The 23,964-nt window shown below is 39.2% G+C and overlaps 1 protein-coding gene across 3 annotated transcripts in view; it reads left to right on the forward strand.

The window, feature by feature from the left end:
* The window catches only part of dyrk1b (dual-specificity tyrosine-(Y)-phosphorylation regulated kinase 1B), a 43,654-nt gene that overhangs the window by 11,424 nt on the left and 8,266 nt on the right, over positions 1-23,964 (forward strand). Inside the window, exons 1-7 of one of the 3 annotated variants that reach the window (XM_058747288.1) lie at positions 9,103-11,964; positions 20,275-20,420; positions 21,120-21,239; positions 21,359-21,547; positions 22,304-22,451; positions 22,732-23,018; positions 23,420-23,566. In XM_058747288.1, the coding sequence (XP_058603271.1) occupies positions 11,823-11,964; positions 20,275-20,420; positions 21,120-21,239; positions 21,359-21,547; positions 22,304-22,451; positions 22,732-23,018; positions 23,420-23,566 (1,179 nt within the window). In that variant the 5' untranslated portion in view covers positions 9,103-11,822. Of the gene's footprint in view, positions 1-9,102; positions 11,965-20,274; positions 20,421-21,119; positions 21,240-21,358; positions 21,548-22,303; positions 22,452-22,731; positions 23,019-23,419; positions 23,567-23,964 lie in introns of those variants that run through there. The other 2 variants (XM_058747289.1, XM_058747290.1) reach the window with 2 other exon arrangements.

Genomic DNA, 23,964 nt, shown 5'->3' on the forward strand with positions numbered 1-23,964 from the left:
AATTTTTGTTATCTAATTTTTAGGTTTTATTTTATTTCAGCTTTATTTCAGTTAACAAAACTTTTTAAACGGTTTTAGTGGTTAACAATAACAACACTGGTCTTGTCCAGAGACAACTCATGCATACAATCAGTCTAACGTTTGCCATCGGGTTGAAAACCATCTTATGCAAATCTCCAGCTGTCTTTTGGGGCTGCTTTTGCCAATGATAAAAATTTTAAATGTTGCAAACATGTAGGTGATTCAGCAATTCAGAAACTGTTTTTTATATGTAGTTGGAGACCCTAACCCCAAGGCAATGGACGTAGAGTTGAGGTGATCGTAGTCTCGCATGCTGGCCCACCTATAGACATCCAGCATCCATCCAGATTGCTCTAGATAACCCGTACTGCATACATGGGTTCCACAAATTGTCAAAATGAATACTAATAAGCTTGTCAGTCTGCTTCATCACTTGACTGCAAGAGGTTGGCTGGCTATGCACATGCATGCATCTCTAGATGTGTGCTTGTGCCCATCCTTAAACATCTGTATGTGTGTTTTGGTAGCCTATATTTGAAACATGCCTGTTTCAAAGCCCATGGTTGGTAAACTACATGTGTCCATGTAAAAGGCCCTGTTGTCACCATGGGAGTGCGAGACTGCTTCATGCACTGACTGTGACAGCCAAAGTGCCTGTCTGTGTGCCTGCATGCCTGCACACACCCCTTGCCAGGCTCCATGACTGCTCTAAGCTGGCACAGCAAGAATTAAATAGCCAGAGCTTCTAGAGATTATGCCTGGCTTAACAGAAGCTTAATCACATCGTATGTGCAGTATAGGAGGAATGGGACAGACAGAGGGAAGAGGAAGAAGAGAAGAGAAGAGAGGTGGCAGAGGGGCATTAGGTGTTCATGTGGTCTGAGGTCTGAGGATTGCTGTTTTAACAGTTCAAATGTCAGGGGTGTATTTGATCCAAAAATGAGCATGGTGGAAATCAGCTGTCAACCTTATGGTCCTTGTATGTTCAGAAGCACTACTTTTGAAAACCACCTGTACGATAACTTTAGAAATCTTTGAACTTGATGCTTTAAATCTTCAGCTACCAATGACTATTCGACTTTTGTCTAAATTAATAATACATATATTATGCTTAGATGGATATTACCCAAAACAAGCTAATATCCAGACATCATACCCAAGTATAACTTAGCATTTGCAAACAAGTTTACTTGTACAATGTGAATGTATATCAGACATGAATGTAAGTATGATAAAATGCTGCTTAAATGTTATTTGGCTATTGATCAGGATTATTTTACCCACCGATGCTGCTTATGTCACATTAGCAGAAAAGTAAAATAACTTCAGAGTTGGAGAATGTTATTACATTTTAATGAAAGATCACAGAAGACGAGCAGGATTGAGAATTTTAAAACACAATTTAAATGTTTTTAAAATATATGTTTATTTATTATTAATATTAAGAAAATACTTAGGGTTCATTTAGATTTAATGTTGACTTTAAATATTTCAGATTTTATTTCAGTATTTTTATATATACTGTAATTTGATAACATGAGGCCTCGTTACAGTTTAACATATTTTGTAAAGTGTATTCAAATGGTTGTTTTAATCAGAGGCTGATTCAGTTTGAGATGCTCTTCAGGACTGTTTGAAATTTGTTTATGCTAATACTTTTGTGTGGATGGTCAGTCATTGGACTAATTGCTAATTCATCTTTTATTAAAATTGCAAAAACAAATTTAGATCTTTAAAAATAGTATAAAAATGTATGTAAAATATGTAAAACATTTTAGCCTAAATGTTTTTTAGATTATATATGAGGTAGGGAAAGAAAAATCACGAGGTATTTGGATTCCTTGAATGTGGGGTTTTAGCTGTATTAAAGGAATAGTCCCCACCCTTCCCCCAAAATAAAAGTTTTCTGATTATTTACTCAGGTCATCCAAGATGTAGATGAGTCTTAATCAGAAATGATTTGGAGAAGTTTAACATTGCATCACTTGCTCGCCAATGGATCTTCTGCAGTGAATGGGTGCCGTCAAAATGAGAGTCCAAACATCTCATACAAACATCACAATAATCCACAAGTGACTCCAGTCCATCAGTTAATATCTTCTGAAGTGAAAAGCCTTGTTTGTAATAACCCATAATATTGCTTTCTGGTGCAAAAGTTGTCTAGCGGGGGAATAATAAAGCACCATTTACAAGCAAAACCAGTCCAAAACGGTTCTAAACCTTTATATTGGTGAATTTGGATTGGGAGGACAACAGGAGATGGAATTTTTTAGGCAACGCTGAAGGAAGCATTATTATGCATTATGGACTCATATTTTGGTCAAAAGTGGAATTTAACATTAACATGCCTTATGATGGATTTGTTACTTAGAAACACAAAGCTTTTCACTTCATTACACATTAGCTGATGGAGTGGAGTAGTGTGGATTATTGTGATGTTTTTATCAGCTGTTTGGACTCATTCTGACGGCACCCATTCACTGCAGAGGATCCATTGGTGAGCAAGTGATGTAATGCTAAATTTCTCCAGATCTGTTCCAATACAGAAATAAACTAATCTACATCTTGGATGGCCTAAGGATGAGTACATTTTAAGCAACTTTTCATTTTTGAGTGAACTATTCCTTTAAAATGAAATGATACCTGCAGCATGCATGGACTGCTCCTTATTTTACCATGCGCTGTCCTTCTGCTTAGCAGCTACATCTGTGAAACAAGACAGGCAAATAGCCAACATTGTCCTTTTAACTAGTGTGACTGAAAAAGTATTGACTCAGTTGGGCAAGAGAACTTGGAAGAGTAAGAAGTCCCAGAAATCACCCTAGACTTCACAGTGATGTGAGCAATAATAGTTGAAGCTACAGAGTATAAGCCTTTTCATCAATTACATAACTGACTAAATGAACAGTGATGTCTTTGTTATGGAGGGTGATGTTGACCCTGAGATCTGTTATTGTTTAGCTGATCAAAGGATATAACATATATGGATGCCACCCTGAAACATGTCAGTTAGACACATCAATCACTTCTTTTGTAACTCTAGCGGTTTGATTTGCTTTGCAAATTACATTGAATAAATTTGTCGAAACTCCCAAAGATTTGGCTGCTGACATCTAAACAGATAAAAAGACAAAGCAGTTGAACTTTTATAGGTTTTTCAGCAATGTTCACGTTGGACATCATTTCCTCTCAAATGGATTGTCTATAGCACTCATGCCTTGTAATGGGGAGATACATTTGACATGTGTTTTACATTGATTTGTTTTAATGGTTTGTCCTTTGCCAAAGTGCAGTGGCCTTAGTTTATTCCAGTCCTGCCATTAGATCACATTCAACAACTCCTGTGTCTATGTAAAGTGCAAAGGTGGTATTTTTGGATTTGTAAACCTTGATACTGCGTAGTCTTGAAAAAAGGTGGCAGACAAAATACTACTAGTTTGCATGGCTAGATTACTGCCATAAATTTTTATAAAGAGATTTTAAGTCTATTTGTAAATGATAGTTCGGTGTACATTTGTTTTCAGGTGATCCAAAGTTTGTCTTGCATTCTCTTAAACTTTGTATTATTTGATGTTATTTATATACTATTATAGTATTTATTCATATTCAGATTTTTGTTTTCAGTTTTAATTTATTTTATTAATTCTATTAGGTGCTTTTGTCATTTCTGTTATTATTTTAGTATTTCTATTTAGCCGGGGTTTTTTTTCTATTTAATAATTTTTTTTTTTTTTTTTAGAAACAAGGTAGCTGGTGTGTGTGTGTGTGTGTGTGTGTGTGTGTGTGTGTGTGTGTGTATATATATATATATATATATATATATATAATTTATTTATTTATTATTTTTATTAGAAACAAGGTAGCTGGTGAAGAAGAAAAAAACCCAACCTGTCCTTGATTCACTAGATTCACCAAGTGCTGATATAAAAAGGCTTTTTCTCTCCCACTGACAGAGCTTCTTCTCCATCCCTGCAGTGATTTGGCTTGGCCACTAGAGGCAGTAGAGGAGGGACCACCAGTACCTTCTCAATTATCAGAGCTCTATGCATGCTTTTTTTTTTTTCTGTTAATCCCAGGTAAAGCATTAATATGACCAATTATATAGTTAAGTTGTTGTTTTAGTTTTTTTTAGTATAGTTTGTTACTTGAATATATTTTATTTCTGTGTGTAAAATTATGTAATATTTATATCTTGCTGCTTATTGTTGTCACCCCAAGGCTTCCAGTGGCACCTGTATGAATGACCCATGAGCAACCGGATCTCTCTTATAAACTCTCCCTGACCTCTTAAGAGAGAAAATAAACCCTAATCCCTCTATTGTTGCCCATGCCATTATATCTAGAAACCCTAATGCATACATTAACCATTGTAGAAAAAAAATCACCCAGGATAAATAATTGTAGATTAATTGCATCGAAAAGAGGTGACACTGGTGTGGCCTGGATGACCGTGCCCTCGCTGTTTCTCTCATTGACTATCTGTGTAAGTGTTAGATGTGTGGTTTTCAGGTGAAAGGTCGTGCTGCGGAAGGGAGGACAGGGTGGGGGGAAGGCTCATCAGGGATTAACGGTGGGGATTCTCCTGCGTCTCGCTCCACGAAAGGGTCAGGCGTAAGTGCACTGACACGTGTGGACAGATACTGTCAAGCTTTGTCTCTTCCTGATCATCATGTATATGGGTGTATTATTACAGAACATATTTAATTTAGCATGATGTGCCTGTAGTAATCACTTCATCATTATGTCTGTAAATCCATTGAAATAAACTTTTTTTCCACAAAAAAAAAACAACACTGAAAAATGTGCACATCTAACGGGCAAAAAAACCTCAATGAGGGTGCTCAACTGTAAACAACAGGGAAAAAAAGAAAGGTTGGTACACCACAGCTCCAAAAATGTGAAAATGTTTATTTCATGTTCTCACCACAGGTTACATTTCGAGCCGTGTGGCTCTTCATCAGACAAACAGAATAAAAGAATAAACTTTTTTCCCCCCTTATTCTTACGTTAATTGTGTTGTAATACTATACTGAAGTAACAAAGAAATAAACTTTTTTTAATTTCAGTAATACATGATTTTTTTGCAATAATGACTGGTTGATATTTACATCATCTCACTTATTACATAGTTACATTGAAAAAGTTGGTGAAATTGTCACTCAGAAACTGCAAGTAAATTTAAAAATGAATTACAAAGAAACGCCAAATGACACATTGAATTAAACTTGAAATTTTTAAGTAAATGTAAAATATATTCCAGTAATTTTTGTGTTATTTACAACTTCGAAAAATTGCTTTTTACAGTGTACTCAAATAAATGCATGAACAGAAAATATTAATTTGAGTTTCAATTATTTTATCTTATTTGTGAAGAGTGCAGAGAGTCAGTACATTACAACTTTGTAGGAAACTGTTTTCTCGGGTGACCAATCATTTATACAGTTGGAGGCCATTATTCAGAAATATTTGACTGAAATTCTGCGATTGGCCAATCAGAATCAAGTATTTCTGAGAGCGGTGTAATATTGTCCAAAATTGTGTCTTATACATGATGCTCTGTTTTTATTAATGTCTGTAAAATAAAAAGAAATTGAAGATATTGTTTTTGTAGTTACAGAAGTATTTTAATTCCTAAAGCACTTGCTGTGACTTCATAAGAGTGTTTTAGAAATGCTGGTACCGTGTCCTAAGTGTTGGACATCTTTAGCATTTGTATCCATAACTGTTCAAGCATGGCACCTCCTGCAACCTATTTATGGATGAAACTTCAAACTTCTGTAATGGTAAACTTGACCCTACCCCATCTTAGGTTTCTTGGCAGAACTTCCATGGCACTAGCAACATTGGGCCATTTTTGTCGCAGGTAACTTTAGTGTAATGAGGACAACTGTTCTGTTTGGAAACAAGTTTTTTACAGCTTCGTATTCTGCACATGTGCTTTTATACCCTGCTATAGAGTGGATTTAGTGATGCACTAAACCACTTGTAGGATATCTAATTATTGAGGACAACAGAGTGGTCTAGCTCACTTACAACTAAAAAATGAAAGTAAAAGCACTAAAACTTAGTTTACTGTTAACATAAGGATCCTGAATTAAATGTTTATTTATTGTTAATGGTCACTTCTTTGCCATTTGAATGTCAGAGAGCACTAGCTAGATGTTCTGGTCCCGATCCTGTTTAAGTGTTCGTTCCATAATTGGCATGTTTTGTTATACTGCTCTTGGATATACAGAATCAACGTGGTCCAAAGAAAGCACACACTTTAGGTGGCTATTTTAAATATTTAGGGACTAGGAGGTCAGCTTTACTTAGTTGTAAATATCTCACTGTTGGTGGACAAGCCAGTTGCCAATGGGAAGTGTTTACTGGGAGTGCTGTGATGTATATCTGGCCATTCTGCCTGTCAATAAGGAGGTTGAAAATAAAGCACTGAAGAGTATATGATTTGTTTTGGTCAGCATGCTGTCCTCATCTTCTGCTCCAAGTGGAAAGCCCATTTTTGTTGCCTTATTTAACTTGCATGTGTCCAAACAGACAAATGTATCTCTGTAATGCACTTTAAAATGGAGAAAAAAAAACATCTCTGGCGTGAGCAGAGCTGAAACACAACCCCGGCAACCTCCCCGCAGTGTAATTGTAATTCGCTGCTGTGTTACCCCGCCGTTCCTTTTGCGCTTGCTAGCTTCTTCAGTGAAGTTCGACTACCGTATCTTCCCACTGCATCATGTTTACCTAGCAACACGCATCACCCGCTGCCGGCCCTCCCATTGGTCATTTCAAAACGCACCCGGGACCAATGGCAGGGCTGTTACCATGGTACAATGTGTAGTTGCCGGGTGGAATTTTGCTGCAAGGCACGTGAGTCCCGGAATCTTCGCCTTGCGTTTTTAATCTCGGGTGTCTGGGAGCTTTGCAAAGGTGATTTATTGGAACCGAGTCACATTTCCTCTCAAGAACCAGCTCACTTATACACGTAGACGTTTATCTGTACATTTATGCTTTACAAACCAAAATAATAATGTGACACGTAAGGGGCTGCCGCAGCTGTCACAGGCGTGCGCACTGCTGTAGCGGGGGAGAGAAAAGAGGAAAGTTGAATTTTCTTGAAGTTTTAAATGAAGTCTATTTGACAGCACACTATAATAAAATTCTAAAACGTATTCAATTTATTTATTTAATAATTTTTTCAAAAGTATTGCAGTTTTATATGGATTTAGCAAGCTAATAACGTTAAGAAATAATATTAAAACATACTTTTGTTTCCACAGAAATGATACATTTAATTCATTAAGTGCTACTGAATATAAATTCCTCATTTATGCTTTCTTGTCAGTTTATTAGCTTAATTTATTAATTCTTGTTTCTTCTTTTTTTTACGAAAATGTATATTGCAATTTAAGCGAAAATATTTATTTTAATACATGATCATTTAATATCTAAAAAGATTATACACTTATATGTCACTCATTAAAATTGTCATGTCGATCATTTTCTCTTAGCAAGAGAAAGATACGTGAAAAGATGCATATAAACGGGCTTCTGTGGAGTCATGGAGGATGAATGACGGCATGGTTAACCTCGTTTTGCACCACCATCGACCCCCTTATACTCTTTTAGGGAGAACAGAGAGGAATTACCAACCCGCACGCAATGGGGTTTTAAACATGATTCCTAACCACAGTATGGTCAAATTACAAAAAAAATAATAATAATAAAATCAAACATTCAATATAGTATTTACATTTTTATATATATATATATATATAAATACTCACAAATCCCAATTTAGTACAAATGCGGGCAAACTGAAACTGTAAAGACTGTATAGCTTAAACTGTATGTGAGGCCTTTTTTACATAAAGTTTCATTTTTTTAACAACGAACCCGTTATTAGTATAAGGATTTTAAGACTATTCAGAAGTTATTCCAATTGTTATTAGAGCTTATATACAATGAGATATGACATGGAGAAAAGTATGAAGTAGCTTAAGCTAAAATACTCTCGTTTTGTTTGCCATGTCTTATTTGTTAAATCTCAAGCCTTATTACGTTTTCATTTTAATAACTGGTATAATAACTAAGTTAACGAGTAATATGAATGATTAATGATCACTTAAGGTTTGCCCTAATGCAACACTTCTCAGATAGATTCTGTTTCGTTTCGATGACAGTTCCTCTCTCTCTCTCTCTCTCTCTCAACTTTTCGCTGTTGTCTCTCCCTCCATATCAATCTACCTGAAGTCTTGTGTTATTTCCGCGGGCACGTCATCCTGTTTCCGCGGCGTATTTTGGAGACAACAAGGAGCTGCTAGGGGAAAGGGCAGTCTCTCGTCTCTTCTCCGCCCACATACCATGCTGACCAATTCAAACAGCCACGGGGATCACTTCTGACCAATCGCGTGTAAGCTGCCGCGGCGTCGGATAGCAACAGACCCTACGCACGCGCACACAGGGGGTGGAGAATGTAGCACCCATGAGCGCGCGCGAGCAGAAAGGGAGGGAGGGAGATTTGAGGAGCAGCTCTATGGAAAGGAACATCGGCGTGTGTGCGCGTTTTAGCACAGAAAAGTTTGATGAAACTTAAAGGGCACAGAAAAATAACTTCTTTATCATGTGCACACGGTGTTGCCAAAGCTTTGTTACAAATATAGAATTAAATGTTTCAAATTATGTCAGTGACATCAGTCTATGAATTCTAGGTAGGATTTAAAAAAAAAAAAAAAACTAGGGCCGACCTTGTTTGTTTGTAAATGCTCTCAGCGCAAAACGTTGCAGTTCTTGAACGTATTATTACATTACTTTTAAGGAGTCAGCTACTACTTTGTCAGGAATTTAATGGGCGCAATACATTTTTTATTCTGCTTTGTTAATGGTGTTGTAAACAAACTCTTAGGATATATATAATATATATATATATATATATGATGTTCAGATGCAAAAGCCTTTTAAGTGCCGTTTGAAATTTTCTTCTAAAATGAGCATTTATAGCAGGCTCCTGTGTGTAGGTTCAGTAATTTCACTTCAGTGGCAATGAATAGGTTCTTTTCTTTGCCATTAAACAAAACATAAACATAGAAGCCTGAGAAAAATACTAATTTTAGAAGAAAATTTCAGATGGCGCTTGGCTTTTGCATCTGAACTCTTCATATAGATAGATAAAGCTGCTGTTACTATGCCATTTCTTTTGGCGAGCTTTTAGTATGTTTTGTGATTACTAAAACCCATATATAGTTATATGTAGAAAGATTAGACATACTTTTAAGACCTTGACCCTGTTTTCTTTGACCTTCGTGTGAGGGCTCAACCTCCAATAACTTTGGTTCGAGCATTAGGCGTTGCAAAAGTTAGGCCTACGTTACTGCTGTTTTTGTTTGATGTAGCCTACAATTGATCGCGAAAATAAGAGCATTGTAATAGTGTTTAGTGGTTTGCCTCTAATGAATCCAGCGGTCTATATATATATATGCGCTGTGTGAATATCTATATCTGCGGAGTTACTATAAATGGAGAGAAGCGGCTTGGTGGCGCTACTAAACTGAAAAGGGGGATGCTAGGTCTTTTAAATGCTTGTGAATATATGTTTTGTGGTGCAGCCTTGTTTGATCTGAAGAAATCTGGGTAAATAAGCACATAGTCATGCGTCACTCCTTTTGAAACGTGTTTCGTGGTTCTCATGGCAGCCCTCCGCTTTTGGTGTTTAAACATTGAAGCGTGGGGAGCTGCGTCAACCGAGCTCCTCCACAGAGTGGCTCTTCTGTATCCCCCCCTACACTTGAATGTGGATGGAACAATCCTCATTGCAGGGTGTGGATCCAGTGCCGGCCAGAGAGGCTCGACAACAAGGAGTAATAACGGGCAAGCAGAGAGTATGACTTAAGACTGGCTGGAAAAGAACGACTTTTCGGAGGAAAATAAAATATCGTGGAGAGGCTTTAAAACGAAAGGAGCGTTACGGTTGAGGGTCGATATCCAAAAGCGGGAGTTACGACGGCAAATGAATCTGAAAGTGTACGCGGAAGCCCAACTAAACTGCACGGAATTGCGATCGCGGTGACAGCTCAGGATGGAAGTAACGTCAAATTGTTCGCCAGCTGATGTTTTTCACGAAAACACTTGCTGACGCTTTGAGTTCTATTTTTATGGTCGACGGAAAGTTGAAAATTGTCAGTCGCGAACTGAACGGTCTCCGTTGTTCTTTGAGGCGACTTGACAGCGCACGGTTGGACAACAGCGCGACCATTATGATCCTAACTTTTGACTGAATTCTCACAGCTTGACCAGAGAACGGGACGCTTGGATCGTTTGGACTTATTTCTGGATATCTTTTTCGTTTTGCTTTTAAATGCCAAGCACATTCACGCAACCAAAACGTCTCTTTACAGAACTGAAGAGGTTGTGCGATTGGAAGCGCAGTCTATTCGTTTGACGTTCGCGCTCTATAATCGAGACTAAATTCTATTCTCACCCTCGTTGTATTGTGAAAAAGTATCATAGTGAAAGCGGCAAGTTTTTATTCCCCTCTCCAGTAGTTGTGCATTTTTTTGTGCCTGTAACTTGCACTTCAGCACTTTGACTCGTCGTAGTTGTTTGTGCATGCACGTGTTTGTTTTGATCCTGCAGCCCACGAAAACATTTATCACAAGCTATAGATTGTTGTCACCCGTGTCTTGAGCTCCTGGCTCCCTCCTCCCCTATTTTTTTGACTTGCCTGCGAATAAGGTCGCCTGTACACCTGCAGACTTTGCCAGTTGCATTCAAGGGGGAAGGGTGTAACTCGTTTTTCCCTTAAGGAAGTCACCGATACCTTTCTTACCTGGAGCTGCATTTTTTTCGCTTATCGGGATTCAGATTATAACTGAGGAAAGTGGCAGCACAGCCATTGTTGCCGAGCGCACCTGCCTTCTTTGACTAATTTAAGCTACTGTAGGATACCTAGACAGAATATAAGAAACGCCTGCTATTTTTAGCGAGAGTGATGGGGTAAATGGTGTTGAAAATTGAGACCCCCACCCCCACCCTTAAGGCTACCAACACTTCCAGGTTTAGCTCTGGTTTCCTTGTCAGCTGCTGAATTATCTGGCTTGGAAAACTGAAGTGGGGGGTCCTGTCTCAACAAGGATCTCAGTCTTATCCCACTATTGTGAACCGTTTCTCCAAAAGTTATTGCTATTTTGTCCAATGGAATCCACTCAGTATTGTGGGACAATGAATCTAGATAGAGTACAAGTAAAACAAACTTTAGTAACCAAATAAGCTCATCCCCGTATAAACAGAGAAATATATCTATATGTGTGTGTGTGTGTGTGTGTGTGTTGCAGAGTATATATATACATATATATATATCTCTATAAAGTATATAAGACATGCATAGTTTGAATATGTATATTTTTATGCCAAAAGTGAGCATTGTTGCCTGAAACCCAATCCATTGCCTTAGAATATTATAGTAATAAAGGGAATAGCAAGGACAGAACTGAAACGGTGTTTGAAATAACTAAATGGTGCCTTTTTCGTTCATCAGTTTCTTCTGTCTGTCACTTCAGGATTTCGCAAGTAATTGAAAGATATTTTTGTGCTTAAATTTAAATCCTAATCTTTATAACTTGCCTTCACGGTTCAAACTTGAGTTAAGTTACCATTGGATGTACCCTACTGGATTATTTACTGAAGTTATAGGCATGTGCGAAGGATTATTCTGTACTTGATGTCAGCGACTTTTTCAGTACTTTTTGGGATCCCCAACAAACTTGATTAGAGTCATTCTTTGGATATCACGGGCCAACGCATAAGCATTTCAGATGGTGATCACTTCGTCTGTGGAGGAGAAGCCGCAGCCTTCTAACAGAATGGTCGCAAACTTGCCGACCGAATCCTGGATTGGCAGCCCAGATCAGAATCGCTTCTTACCCCAATCACACCTGCTACGGAAGCCTGCAAGAAGTTAGTACAACCTCTCTTTGCATCTATAACAAATTTACCACAGTTCATGTGCTGCGCAAGAGAGTGAACATGCATGGATGTTGGGAAATCTGTGTCCGCTCATACATGATTTCATCCTATAGCAATAATGTTCTGTTGAATAAGTAAAAAGGAAAGGTGTTCCTTCAGGTCAGGTCTATTGGGTAATGAAGTCACATCCAGTTATTTGTCAAACATTAGTTGCTGTTGAAGTTCATATTTACCTTTTGACCAGTGGTAAACATTAGAAATCCTAGCTTAAATACAGTTTGTCCTTGACAGCATGAATCCAGTCACCAAAAACTGCATGGAATGTTGAGGGAAGAGCAAGTGAATTGTGATGACAGGGCTTTGGAATTTGAGGAAGTACATTCGCTTTTAGTTGGGTTTTGAGAATGTAAATACAGTTTGGTCAAAACATTGTCTGGTACATTGGAAGTCATCAGTGCTTTTAATTGTCTGTGTTTTGTCAGTGAAAGTAGTTAAGCCTTGGTGCGATGTACATCATTTTATATGATCAACTACTAAAAATCAGTACAATGCTGTTTATGAATTTTGGGTTATCCAAGGTAGAAAATTAGCCCACCCAGAGACATTTCCCTTTTAGACCAGATATAAATTAGTCAAATGTTTCACACACTTCAGATACCCCTACAGAACTGCACTCCTTTTCCCATCGTTGTTTTAACATAACTTGTTCAAACAATCAAGGGAATGGGCACATTCTCAAACGGTTTCAGAGGCTGCTTGATCTTTGCGTCACTTCTGCGCGGTAATTTGTGCTGTGTGCTATGGGAGCTCTACGTGAGGTGTGAGCTCACAGTGATCGCTCTGTTGCTGGGAATCTTAGAGCTGCAGCAGAATGCTGTTCTGTAGACCAGCATGTACTGTATTGTGCACAACGTACGTCACAAAACAGCTTTTCTTGGTTTGTTATTCATATTTTAAGACTTTATGATAAAGATAAGTGTGACTCTGACTTATGACACAAGAAAAGGCTGTCGTCATGGCAGATTATTTTTTATTTCTGCTTTTATTCTACTGGTGGTGGTATCAGTTTGCTGTCCTGTAATTTTTGTTTCGTTCTTTACATGGATTCAGTATTTCAGAACATTAATTATGTCAAAGACTATTGTTGCATTTGATGACTTAATTATCGTCTCGTAAACTATATTGCTCACATGAAAGCAAACCATATTGAAAATAAAAGACCTCACTGTAAGTGATAATTGGTTGATGAAACAAGATGGCAGTGGTTCTGAATATTTTTGGAGGAAGGTGCAGTGATCATCAGCTCATTGTTTGGCTATATACCAATGTACAGTGGGAGTTGGTTTGTTAGACATAGGCTTGTTTAGCCCAACCTTCATTATTGGTCATCCCTCCCATTCTCTGTCAGTTCAGGATTGGAATTAAAGGACTCAATTATCCGTCAAGCATTAAGCTGCTTAATGCAGTTACGATATAATTGCTTAATTGGCCCATTTCAAGAAAGTTTCCAAACAAGTAATCTACAGACGCTGCAAAGTACTAACCCCACACCACACAAATCTGGATTTAGCTTCAAACTCCAATGTCCATTTCAACAAAGTTGATGTCATGAAACATCCATAAACTGGTCGTTTGACAGCTTTTGAGTCTTGTTATGATAGTGATTAACCGGTTTCCACTAAATGACTCAACAAGAGTCCAAAAATCCAAAGTTTGCAATGAAAATTCATACACTTGTTGTACAGTAGGCTTGATAGAGACTAAAGATGAAGAGTCGTAGACTGTCAGGTGTTTTGCTGCCTCGACTTTAACTTCAACCTCCTTCCGTTTGTTTATATGTGTTATTGTTGATGCAATGGTTAAACGATTTTGGGATGAGCAGTAACAGAATCGTTTGAATGTTTAGAGTGTTTTTGCATTTTCTGTTTTAAATTTTTATTTTTATCTGTGTATCCAGCTGACTTTTCTCCTGTTGCTATTCCTGTCCCCCCACCCCAGTCTGGCGTGTCAAGCACTGTGTGTATAACTGCCTTTCAGAAGCCTGAGTAACTCTTTTAAAGATAGATATAACTGCAAGTAACCCATTGGGTTCAAGGAAAGCTGCAGGAATAATTCTGTTCTGTGGATCCACCTATATGAGACAAAGAAAAGAGCTGATAGGGCATCTGAAGACATCATATCAGCAGAGAATCACAGCCCTGAATCAAGGTGCATGGAGTTTGGACTGTGAAAGAGAGAACGACAGTCACAGCGTTCACACAAACAACGAGTCCACTCCTTGCCCTTTGCCCCTTTCCCTCACGCTGCCTTTCATGTTTATTTGCTCACCGGTTTTCAGTCTAAAGGTGAAACGCACGATTTTGCCACGTGAAATCCGTAGAAATCCAGAATTATGTCTTTTGGGTAAATATAAAGTTTCATTTAACACAGAATATAGGCTGTTGCTGATGATATAGCATATGGATATAGCAGTTTTTTTCTGATGTTATAATATTCACGCTCTTAAAATGAAAGTTTCCTTAAAAGGGTGTTTGCCTAAAAGGCGATGTCATAGAACAAACATTTTGGGTTCCCCAAAGAATTTTTGTGAACAGTCCTTAAAATAACTATTTTTCTTAGTTTGAATACAATTACAAATCTAAAGAATCTTTTTCCACTATAAAAAACCTTTTGTGGAATGGAAAGGTTCCGTGCATCTCAAAGGTCCTTGCCAATAAATAAAAAAATTATTTTTAAGTTAAATGATAAATTGATTTCTTTTGGTTCTAACAGTATGTATTTGATGAAAACATTTAGATGTTTAGCTCTTGATTCAGATCAGTGAAGTTACTTTTCCAGACATCCTCTGAGCATTTAATGCTGTTTATTTAGTTTGCAATACAAACTTACTTTTTTGTGGCTTAATTATAACCACAGATAATTCTCCTCAATGCTCTTATTATTCTAGTCTCAGTAAACGCACCTATACTAGTGCACGAGCCATTGTGGAAAAATGTCTGCCTATAGTTTTCATCTTTGTGTGCCCGATAAAATCTGTTGTTTCACATATTCAGAGGAAAAAGTGACAAATGCCCTTCATGCTCATTGGCTCTTCATCTCTCCGCCTCCTGCTGGATTAGCGGTGGGCCTGAATCAGAACAAAAACATGTTATTGTTCACCAGATGCACACACAGTGTACCTGCACGTCCAGAGCGGCAATCCTACCCCATCCATCCACCATCTAAACACCCCCACACACACACACACACACCACCACCAGCTCAGCCTTCATCAAAGGCAACACATTAAACATTGAAGCAACTTTTCCTACTGATATTTCCCAATATCCCTGTCTCTCGATGCTCACATACACTTTTGTTCAGGTATTCACATTTCTCGTTCTGTCTGTATTTGTGTCTCCTGACTCACTCTCGCATCATCCTTGCTGTGCTCTTTCCAAGAAAGAAAGTAAACAACGCGAATAGGCCTACACTCCTCGCTCTGTGTCAACATCCACCTCCACTGGAGCAAGTGGCTCTTTACTCAAGGGGCGCTTGATTAGTGCTGGTCACTTTAGATTAGCCAGTCTGGTGTTAACGTGAGCTCGCAGTCGCCTTGAGCTGTGAAGGTGCAGTCTCACCGAGAGATCAGCACGTAAGCTCCTTAGAGTCCCGCGGCTCGTGTTTAAAACTCAAGGATAAAGAGGGGTGGAGATTCAGCATTGTGCATGACAGCAATCGGCGTGCATCTGTTTACGACAAGTGGACTTAAAGCTTAATGGTGATAGCAAGAAATGGTAACTCTTTTTTATTTTTTTGAGATTTATTTTTGGTGCTTTTGCCTTTATTATGACAGGACAGTGTAGAGACGAAGTGGGAGAGAGAGAGGGGGTGTGATCGGGAAAGGTCCTCGAGCCGGGATTCGAACTCAGGACGCATATGTCAGCGCGCTGCCCATGAGGCTATTGGTGCTGACAAATGGCAACGTTTTTTAGTGATTGACTGATGTAATAGCCTTTCCTATATTACCATTTTTGATTTTTAGACCATTTTCAGATCACATTTAGATGATAACCATCTCTGATTGGCCAAAAATGTTGACTTCTGCAAAATCTACTGTTGGCCAAATGTTTTTAGAGAATTTAGAAGCAATTGAAAAATCCATGTCAGCATTGGTCGGATACCAACGTTCAGGCAGTAAAGTCCTTGTTTTAGTGTTGGCTGTTGCTGTGGACAGTCGTCGTACATCTATAGCTAATGATGTATTTTGAGGTGGGGGATTTATTTTATTTTATTTTTAATGCCCTGTGTGAGCTCTCAATTTACCAGTGTCACTGTATGAGGCGTCCATCCAGATGGCTTTTTATTAATAGTGTGGAGTCTGACTCAGCTATGGGGGCCTGACTGTTTAAAGTACTCTGTGGTACTGTTTGGGATTTGGCCGCCAAGGAAAGGTTGGACAGGGTTATATCGCATAACACGGTGAGAGGTGCTGAACTTAGTGGAAAGGTTGAAAGTTTTGCAGAAGCCCCACTGAGGATGGTGTCCTCTTACAAATGAGGGAGTTCTGAGAATCAGAAGTGGAGATGACCAGTGGGAGCTTCTGGGAGGTGGCGGCACAAGATCGTTCAATCCTTAAATAAATAATCTTTCGACAAACTTGAATTTGGGAAGACTTAAGTATGACCCCCAGTGCAATCGAATGCATGTGTGTTCCTTCCTCCCATGTTTTTACCTAGTTAAATGTAGTGGTGGGAAGTGATAAGTATCTCTAAATGACAGTTGTTTGCACATATGAATGAGATTGCAAACTATCCCATTGAATGTTGGGAGATATGGCCCAGTCAGTAATGTCTGCCTAATTTTCTAAAGTTGCAGTCATATTTACCATTGTTTGGCGAATGTTTGTCGGCGAAATCCAGTCATTTCAATAGGAACCCACTCGATTTTAAACCTCATTTGAGGGGGTGAAAGATATCGCAAATGGTCAAGTTGGATTGAAAGTGACTTTTATGCGAGTTCTGCCATATTGACAAAATAAAAAAAAAATTTGCCTGCAAAATGTGACTGCACATTAATTCTTTCAGGTTCTGTGAGATAGGAGATCCCATACCTGCTCTCAACCACCCATAATATTGTTGGGCAGAGTTTCAGAGCTTCTGAAACCTGAAGTCCTCTAATGTGGGGCATGACATCCATGTAACCCTGCCATCTGCGGGCATGCACACATCCTTGCCTTAATTCACCTCTATGTACTGTATGTCTACAATGTCCTTTTTCCGACACACGCCCAAGCAACACCAACTTGTTGCTTCATACTAAGGTCAAGTTTTCCCTCCTGCACTGGATACTTGATTTTATGATGCACAGGAATTACGGAGCCTCTCGAGTCACTGTTTACGGTGGTCATTTAACACGTCTATCTTTTTTCAGATAAGTTGCGGATAATAACCTGAGTTTCCTCCCTGTCCTCTTTTCCCTTCATGCCAATCATGGTGTGTCCAACTTTGGCTCAGTAGCACCAGCGTTCCCATTACCCTAACAGGGAATAAGATAGGGGGTCAGTACGGACATGGGAAGGGTGAGGTGTGAGTGATGGGGAGGGCTGTTCAGCTGTTCGCATGCACACACAACCATCCTCTTCCTGTGCCTTAGAGACAGGGAGTAGGCTGGTCTGTTGCTATGGCGACACTGTGATTGGCAGCTGGCAGCTGTGTTTGGTCAGCTGTGGGGATGTGGAATGAGTTGGTGAAGGGGGGGTGGTCTTTGCATGCTTAATTGCATTGGATGATTACTTCATACACCACCTGATATATTTAACTGCTGCGATGTGACACTTGCATATGTGACAATAAATTCTACCCAGGCACCTGTGTGTCTATAGAGGAGCATGTGTCCTGTTATATTTTATTAATATTTGCTCCCTTTGGGGATGGCGTTTATGCGAACGCTACGGCCAGATCAGTGTAGATTGAGAGCGAGAAGGGGGGAAAAAGAAGAGAGGTAACAGGCAGGGAAAGGGAGGGCGAGAGCAGCATTGTGGGAAGGGTTGCTGATACAGCACAAGCTACCAGGTTTATTTATAGAGACCTCGCCGCCCAGCCCTTGGATACCAGCAGCCAATCGGGAAGGAGAGAGGGAGGGGGCCTCTGCCAATCGGAGCGGAGGAAGGGGGGTGTCACACTCAGGAAGTTCTCAATGTGTTCATTTCAGCATTTAAAGGCACAGTGTGACATTTTTCCTGGTGCTCAGCAGATCGTGCTCTTTTAGTCATCGTTTCCCTCTTAAAACGAGGAGGAGGAAATGAATTGAAATTAATAAGAGCGTGTTTTGCAGGGTGTTATAAAAGTAATTTTTAAAAAGAGAAATCTTTGTGGGTTTTTGTTGGACAAGTTGTTTTGTTAGATGAATTGAAAATGTTTTGCAATTCTGGGCTTTGATTGAGTTATCTTGTCACTTGCAACAGGGTCTGAGCAAATAGAAAGCATCTGGAGATGAGTCACATATGTATATCCAGGCAGGTTTCCTGTCAGTGAGTTGGAGCTGGGACTCCTCCTATGGGCATGTAACAGCAATGCTTGCCGTCACTCCCTAGGATTGATGGTGGTCAGATGTGTCGTTTTGCACTTTGTTTAAGCTACGGCCATTGATCGGCCGGCTATTTCAAGTTGTAATGTGTCATTGATAAATTTCACCCCCATTACTCCTCACCTGTCAGTCCCTGAAAGCAGCAATAAAAGCATTCACTGTGGAATATCTCATCCATTTCATATCCCCCCGTTAGACGTTCACGTCCCTGCTTCCGCACTCAGGAATCTTACTTAATTACTGTACTCTCGGCACGTTCTCGCCTCTTTCCTGGGATGTCTGTTACTTCCTTTGTGCATTATGAATGTTCTATGTGCTAGTGGATTATTGTGTGCAAAAAAAATCGCATCCTGCAGTTAAAATTTCAGTCCATCAAATTTGGGACAGCATTAATTCTTTATAAGCCTGTAGTTTAGTGCTCCGTTAGTCCCTTGGTCTTTTGTACACATAACTAGCTCCAAAAACTTCTCTGGCCTACATTGTGAAAGGTTTCATGTTAATATATAATATATGTTAATATATATCATATACACAGGTTTTAGGCTCTGGTCTCAAGATTTCTTGGTTGGAGGCTCAATATTAATTCCTAAGGGTGAATCACACAAAAGCGGGCTAGAAAATGTTATAAAAATTTGAAATCGTATTTTGCAAATAGACAATTAAGCCTGTTTTTAAGATGTTACATATTGGATTGTGATATTACTTTCATGAAAACTAAGCACATTTCCCCCCCCAAAATCTAATTTATTTCATGAAAACAACTCTCATTCTCGTTACATAAATTGCTATATAGTATTACTTAAAGTATTGATTCACTATTATAATATCCATTGTACTGCCATTTAAATTAAAATTTTTAAATTATTTAATATAATACAATGTAGATGATTTATGTACTATTTTATATGTACATACACACGCAGTATTACACTAATAAGATAACAGTCACCACTGTAAGTGGGAATACAAAACTCAAAAAATGTCAGGCCACATTACAGGGGAAATTGTGGTTAATTTTGATGAAAATAATGCTTAAAACAATGTTGAAAAGGCATTATGGCCTAATGTGCAGCCTTTATTTGAAAGTAATAGCTGCAGCATATTCTTGGCCAACGAGTGGCAGCACAGGACCATGGATAGCTCTGCTTGCCTCCTAGTCACTCCCATCATCCACAGAGATTTTGGTTTGCAATGTCATACGGCAGTTTTTCTTTGTTCCACCGGTTTGGCAGTGACATACAGTACAGTGATTTTCTGGCATTTGCATGTTGTCCGCCCGTAGCTGTCAGAAAAACACATGCTGCTCAGAAAGTTGAGAGAATTATTCAGATTTGGAAACCATTCTCAGGTCTTTGAAGGTGTATAGCAGTGTATTCCCACCTCCAACGCACACTTGTCATGCTGACCTGAGGAACGGTGCTGTAATTTCTCAGCCAAAATGAACTGGAGCTTCTTGAGAGGATAACCGATCATTCTTATCACTATTCCATCTGATTGTAGGAGATTTCAAAGATCTCTTAGCTGGAGGCTCTGAAAATGCCTTCAGTTTGACTTCCAATATGGTGTGTGTGTGGGGGTGTGTGTGTGTGAGGATGTGTGTTCATATTTCTACTTCCCCCTGCAGTGCAGTGTTTCTCCCCACACCCATGTCAGTATTTGCTTGGCGTGTGTGATGCACTTTAGCAATGTGTCTTCTGAAACCTCTCTCGTTTTTTTTCCCTTTTTTCTATGAAGGTGGAAGCAGCTCAGGATGCAAGCCCCCCTCCTCTACCCTCTGCCAGCCTGCCGCCTTGGGCTTCTCCCCCGCTGAGCCAACCATGTCGAGCCAGCACAGCCACCCCTCCTTCGGTAACATCCACTCCATGGCCGACCAGCAGCAGGTACCAGAAACATGCTTCCTTGCAATTAAATTCTATGATATAACCCATGTGCAAAGCATCATTGTTATTGTGTGGTTGGATATCAATAGTCATAGTTACGAAAAATATGTTTTTGTGACTTTGCAGTCGAATGAACACAATTACATGGTGATTAATAAATTAATTGCAATTGCATACACTGTGTTTAAAAACTTGCTGAGAAAGGCCTCAAACGAAGATGACATTGTGTTTGCCTGCAGTCCGCAGTTACATTATGCATTTGAGTTTATCTGTCTGGCTGAGGTAGAGTAATGGATTGTTTACTCAGGACAGGTTCTTATATTCTGCAATGTTTCATTATTGGTCTATGTATACATCCATATCGACGTCATTAACTATTGCATCACTATTGCATGTAGGTTGGAGAATCCCTGGTTACAGTTTGCATTTACAGTTCAGGGTGAAGATAAATAATCTGCTGCTTTTTATTGCAATATTTTATTTATAATTAATCACACTAAATGAATGCATTAAACGAATAGCCCTATTTATTAGTTAACTTTGCATACTTGAATTTACATTCTAAAGATTTTATAAATTGTCTTAGTTTTTATTCATATATACATGTCCTTTAACCTTGTGGTTTTTCTTATAGTGGTTCCTCAGTTGCCCCTCCTTTTTCTTACAGTTGTCTCGGTGTCACTTTTTTTTCCCCCCCAGGTGCTGTCAGATATGACCATCCTGCAGAGGAGGATTCCCCCGAGTTTTCGAGATCCCGCCAGCGCCCCGCTACGAAAACTCTCAGTCGATCTCATCAAGACATACAAGCACATCAATGAGGTGAGCAAGCACAGGCCTTTTCATATTTACACTCACAATAAGACCAGTCATACAAACTCTCCAGTGATTAGCGAAGTAGCAACAGAGGTGCAAATATTAAGTCTTTGCTTGCCTTCCAGGTGTATTACACGAAGAAGAAACGGCGAGCCCAGCAGGTTCCCCCCGAGGACTCTAGCACCAAAAAAGAGCGCAAGGTGTACAATGACGGCTACGACGACGACAACTATGACTACATTGTGAAGAACGGGGAGAAGTGGCTGGACCGCTATGAGATCGACTCACTTATTGGCAAGGGCTCCTTCGGACAGGTTAGCATAACTCTGAAGATGAGATGAGAAGAGAATTGGCTAAGGCTGCACAATTTGGTCAAACATCTCTTTGCTGCTGCTTAGATATCAAGTCTAAAAGAATACAGGCATAAAATCAAACCGAAACAATGGTGCTCATGGTCAATAGGGTGCATTAAAAACTGCAAACTAGCAAGTGATGTTTTGTCTCCAAACTAACTTGACCCAGAAGTGAACTAAGTGTGTCTATTCTGCATTGTATCTGGATTTGAGAGTAGATCTGGATCTGGATCTAGCTGTGCCATCAGTTACTTTTTTGCGTTCACACAGTTAACTCAAGTATGATAATATTGTAATACAATTTTGAGGTATCATTATTTTAATATTCATTAGTGAAATTAGTCAAATTTATCTTTCAGGACTTTTTGGTGGAAAACTGATGACGGTTTCTGTATAACAATAGTTTTTAATATGCTCCTCCAAATCTGATAAATGTAGGCCCCGGTGATGTTTTGTTACATTAGATTTTAATAGAAAAGAGTGTTAAAACGTAAGCTGCTTTGTTCTCGATTAATGCATTTTTATAAGCAAACCGCACTACAGACTCTAAAGATCTAATAAATGGCAGAATAAGGATTTTTTACAGTGAATGTGAAGAATTTAAAGCTCTGTGTACAGAAACTCGGATGCATTTTTGAAATGTCAAGTTTTATACATGAAATATGTTGATACTCTCATTTACTGTTGTAAAACTATAACATCGTCCTATGTGTGTAGGTGGTGAAAGCCTATGACCACCACGAGCAGGAGTGGGTGGCCATCAAGATCATCAAGAACAAGAAAGCCTTCCTGAACCAGGCCCAGATTGAGCTGCGGCTTCTTGAGCTCATGAACAAACACGACACTGAGATGAAGTACTACATAGGTAAAAACCAGACACAAGAATATGAACATAAGCAGCTGTTACTCTACTTTTAGTCTTCTGTAGTAAAACCCTGACCTAATGGCAAGAGAATTTCCTCCCACCACAAAGCAACAAGTAAACAAGACTAAAAGTAGTAGATGAGGCTATTTCACAGATAGATAGAAAGCAAAGTATAATGAATGATCTGCATCTCATGACTATCTAGTTGACTTGCTACGAACTGTCTTTTGCCAACTGCTACCAATAATACATCTTCTCTATCTTACTCTTGTTTTCTCAGTCCACTTAAAGAGGCACTTCATGTTCCGTAACCACCTGTGCCTGGTGTTCGAGCTTCTCTCCTACAACCTGTACGACCTCCTGCGTAACACCAACTTCCGCGGCGTCTCGCTCAACCTGACGCGCAAGTTCGCTCAGCAGCTGTGCACGGCGCTGCTCTTCCTGGCCACGCCCGAGCTCAGCATCATTCACTGCGACCTCAAGCCTGAGAACATCCTCCTTTGCAATCCCAAGCGCAGTGCTATCAAGATTGTGGATTTTGGCAGTTCCTGCCAGCTAGGACAGAGGGTGAGATGGCATCTCAGGCCCATTGGCGTCGTTGTTTGTTAACGGCAGGCTGATATGAGGTCACGCTCAGTAGTAATTAGTGAACTTGCATTTAAACGAACAAAATTGACATGCAGTGGTGAACATTTAATGGTTAAATGCATCTGTAAGCGAGAAGAAAACGCAGTGGTCTTAGTTGATGGGATGTGCATTCAGAGCACATTCTAGAGGACTTTCCCACAGCTGAAATGGATTTTACTGCTTGAGATTCCTAGTGGCAGTGCTGCACCCTTCTTAACTTGTAGATTTTGCTGCCCCCTAGTGGAGAAAAGTGTAAATGTTCTCAATAGTCACTGTGAGAGCTCAGTCTGCTTGGTAGAAACTTGTGCATGTCATTCATTACTGTCTTCTTTCTGTTTTAGATTTACCAGTACATCCAGAGTCGGTTTTACCGCTCTCCTGAGGTGTTGCTGGGCATGCCGTATGACCTGGCTATAGACATGTGGTCCCTGGGCTGTATCCTGGTGGAGATGCACACGGGCGAACCGCTCTTCAGCGGCTCCAATGAGGTACGGCTAGGGGATTAGTCACACAGTGACTGCGCAAAGCTTTGAGACCTCCTATGTACGTCTTTTTTTGACGTTCATCCACTTGTAAAAATTGCACTTTAACAGGCATACAAACAGGATATTAGACATTTTATTATTCTCAGCCTTGTCAGCATTTATGCATTATTATAATATTATAATTATTTGAAAGACTGTAAATATTCAAAACAGGAGATGCTCCAATTTATTCTGATTGGTCCATCATTTTGTTTTCGGCAATTGAACTAAAGCTGAATTTAAATATGAATGACCTAAAAAATTTAAGAAGTTGAAGTACAAAAATCACTAAAAAATAAATTCAAGCTAAATAGCATTTAAAAAAATTACTAAAACTTAAACTGAATTTTTTTCTTCCTTTT

The sequence above is a fragment of the Onychostoma macrolepis genome, chromosome 16, assembly GCF_012432095.1.
Source record: "Onychostoma macrolepis isolate SWU-2019 chromosome 16, ASM1243209v1, whole genome shotgun sequence".
Lineage (NCBI taxonomy): Eukaryota > Metazoa > Chordata > Actinopteri > Cypriniformes > Cyprinidae > Onychostoma > Onychostoma macrolepis.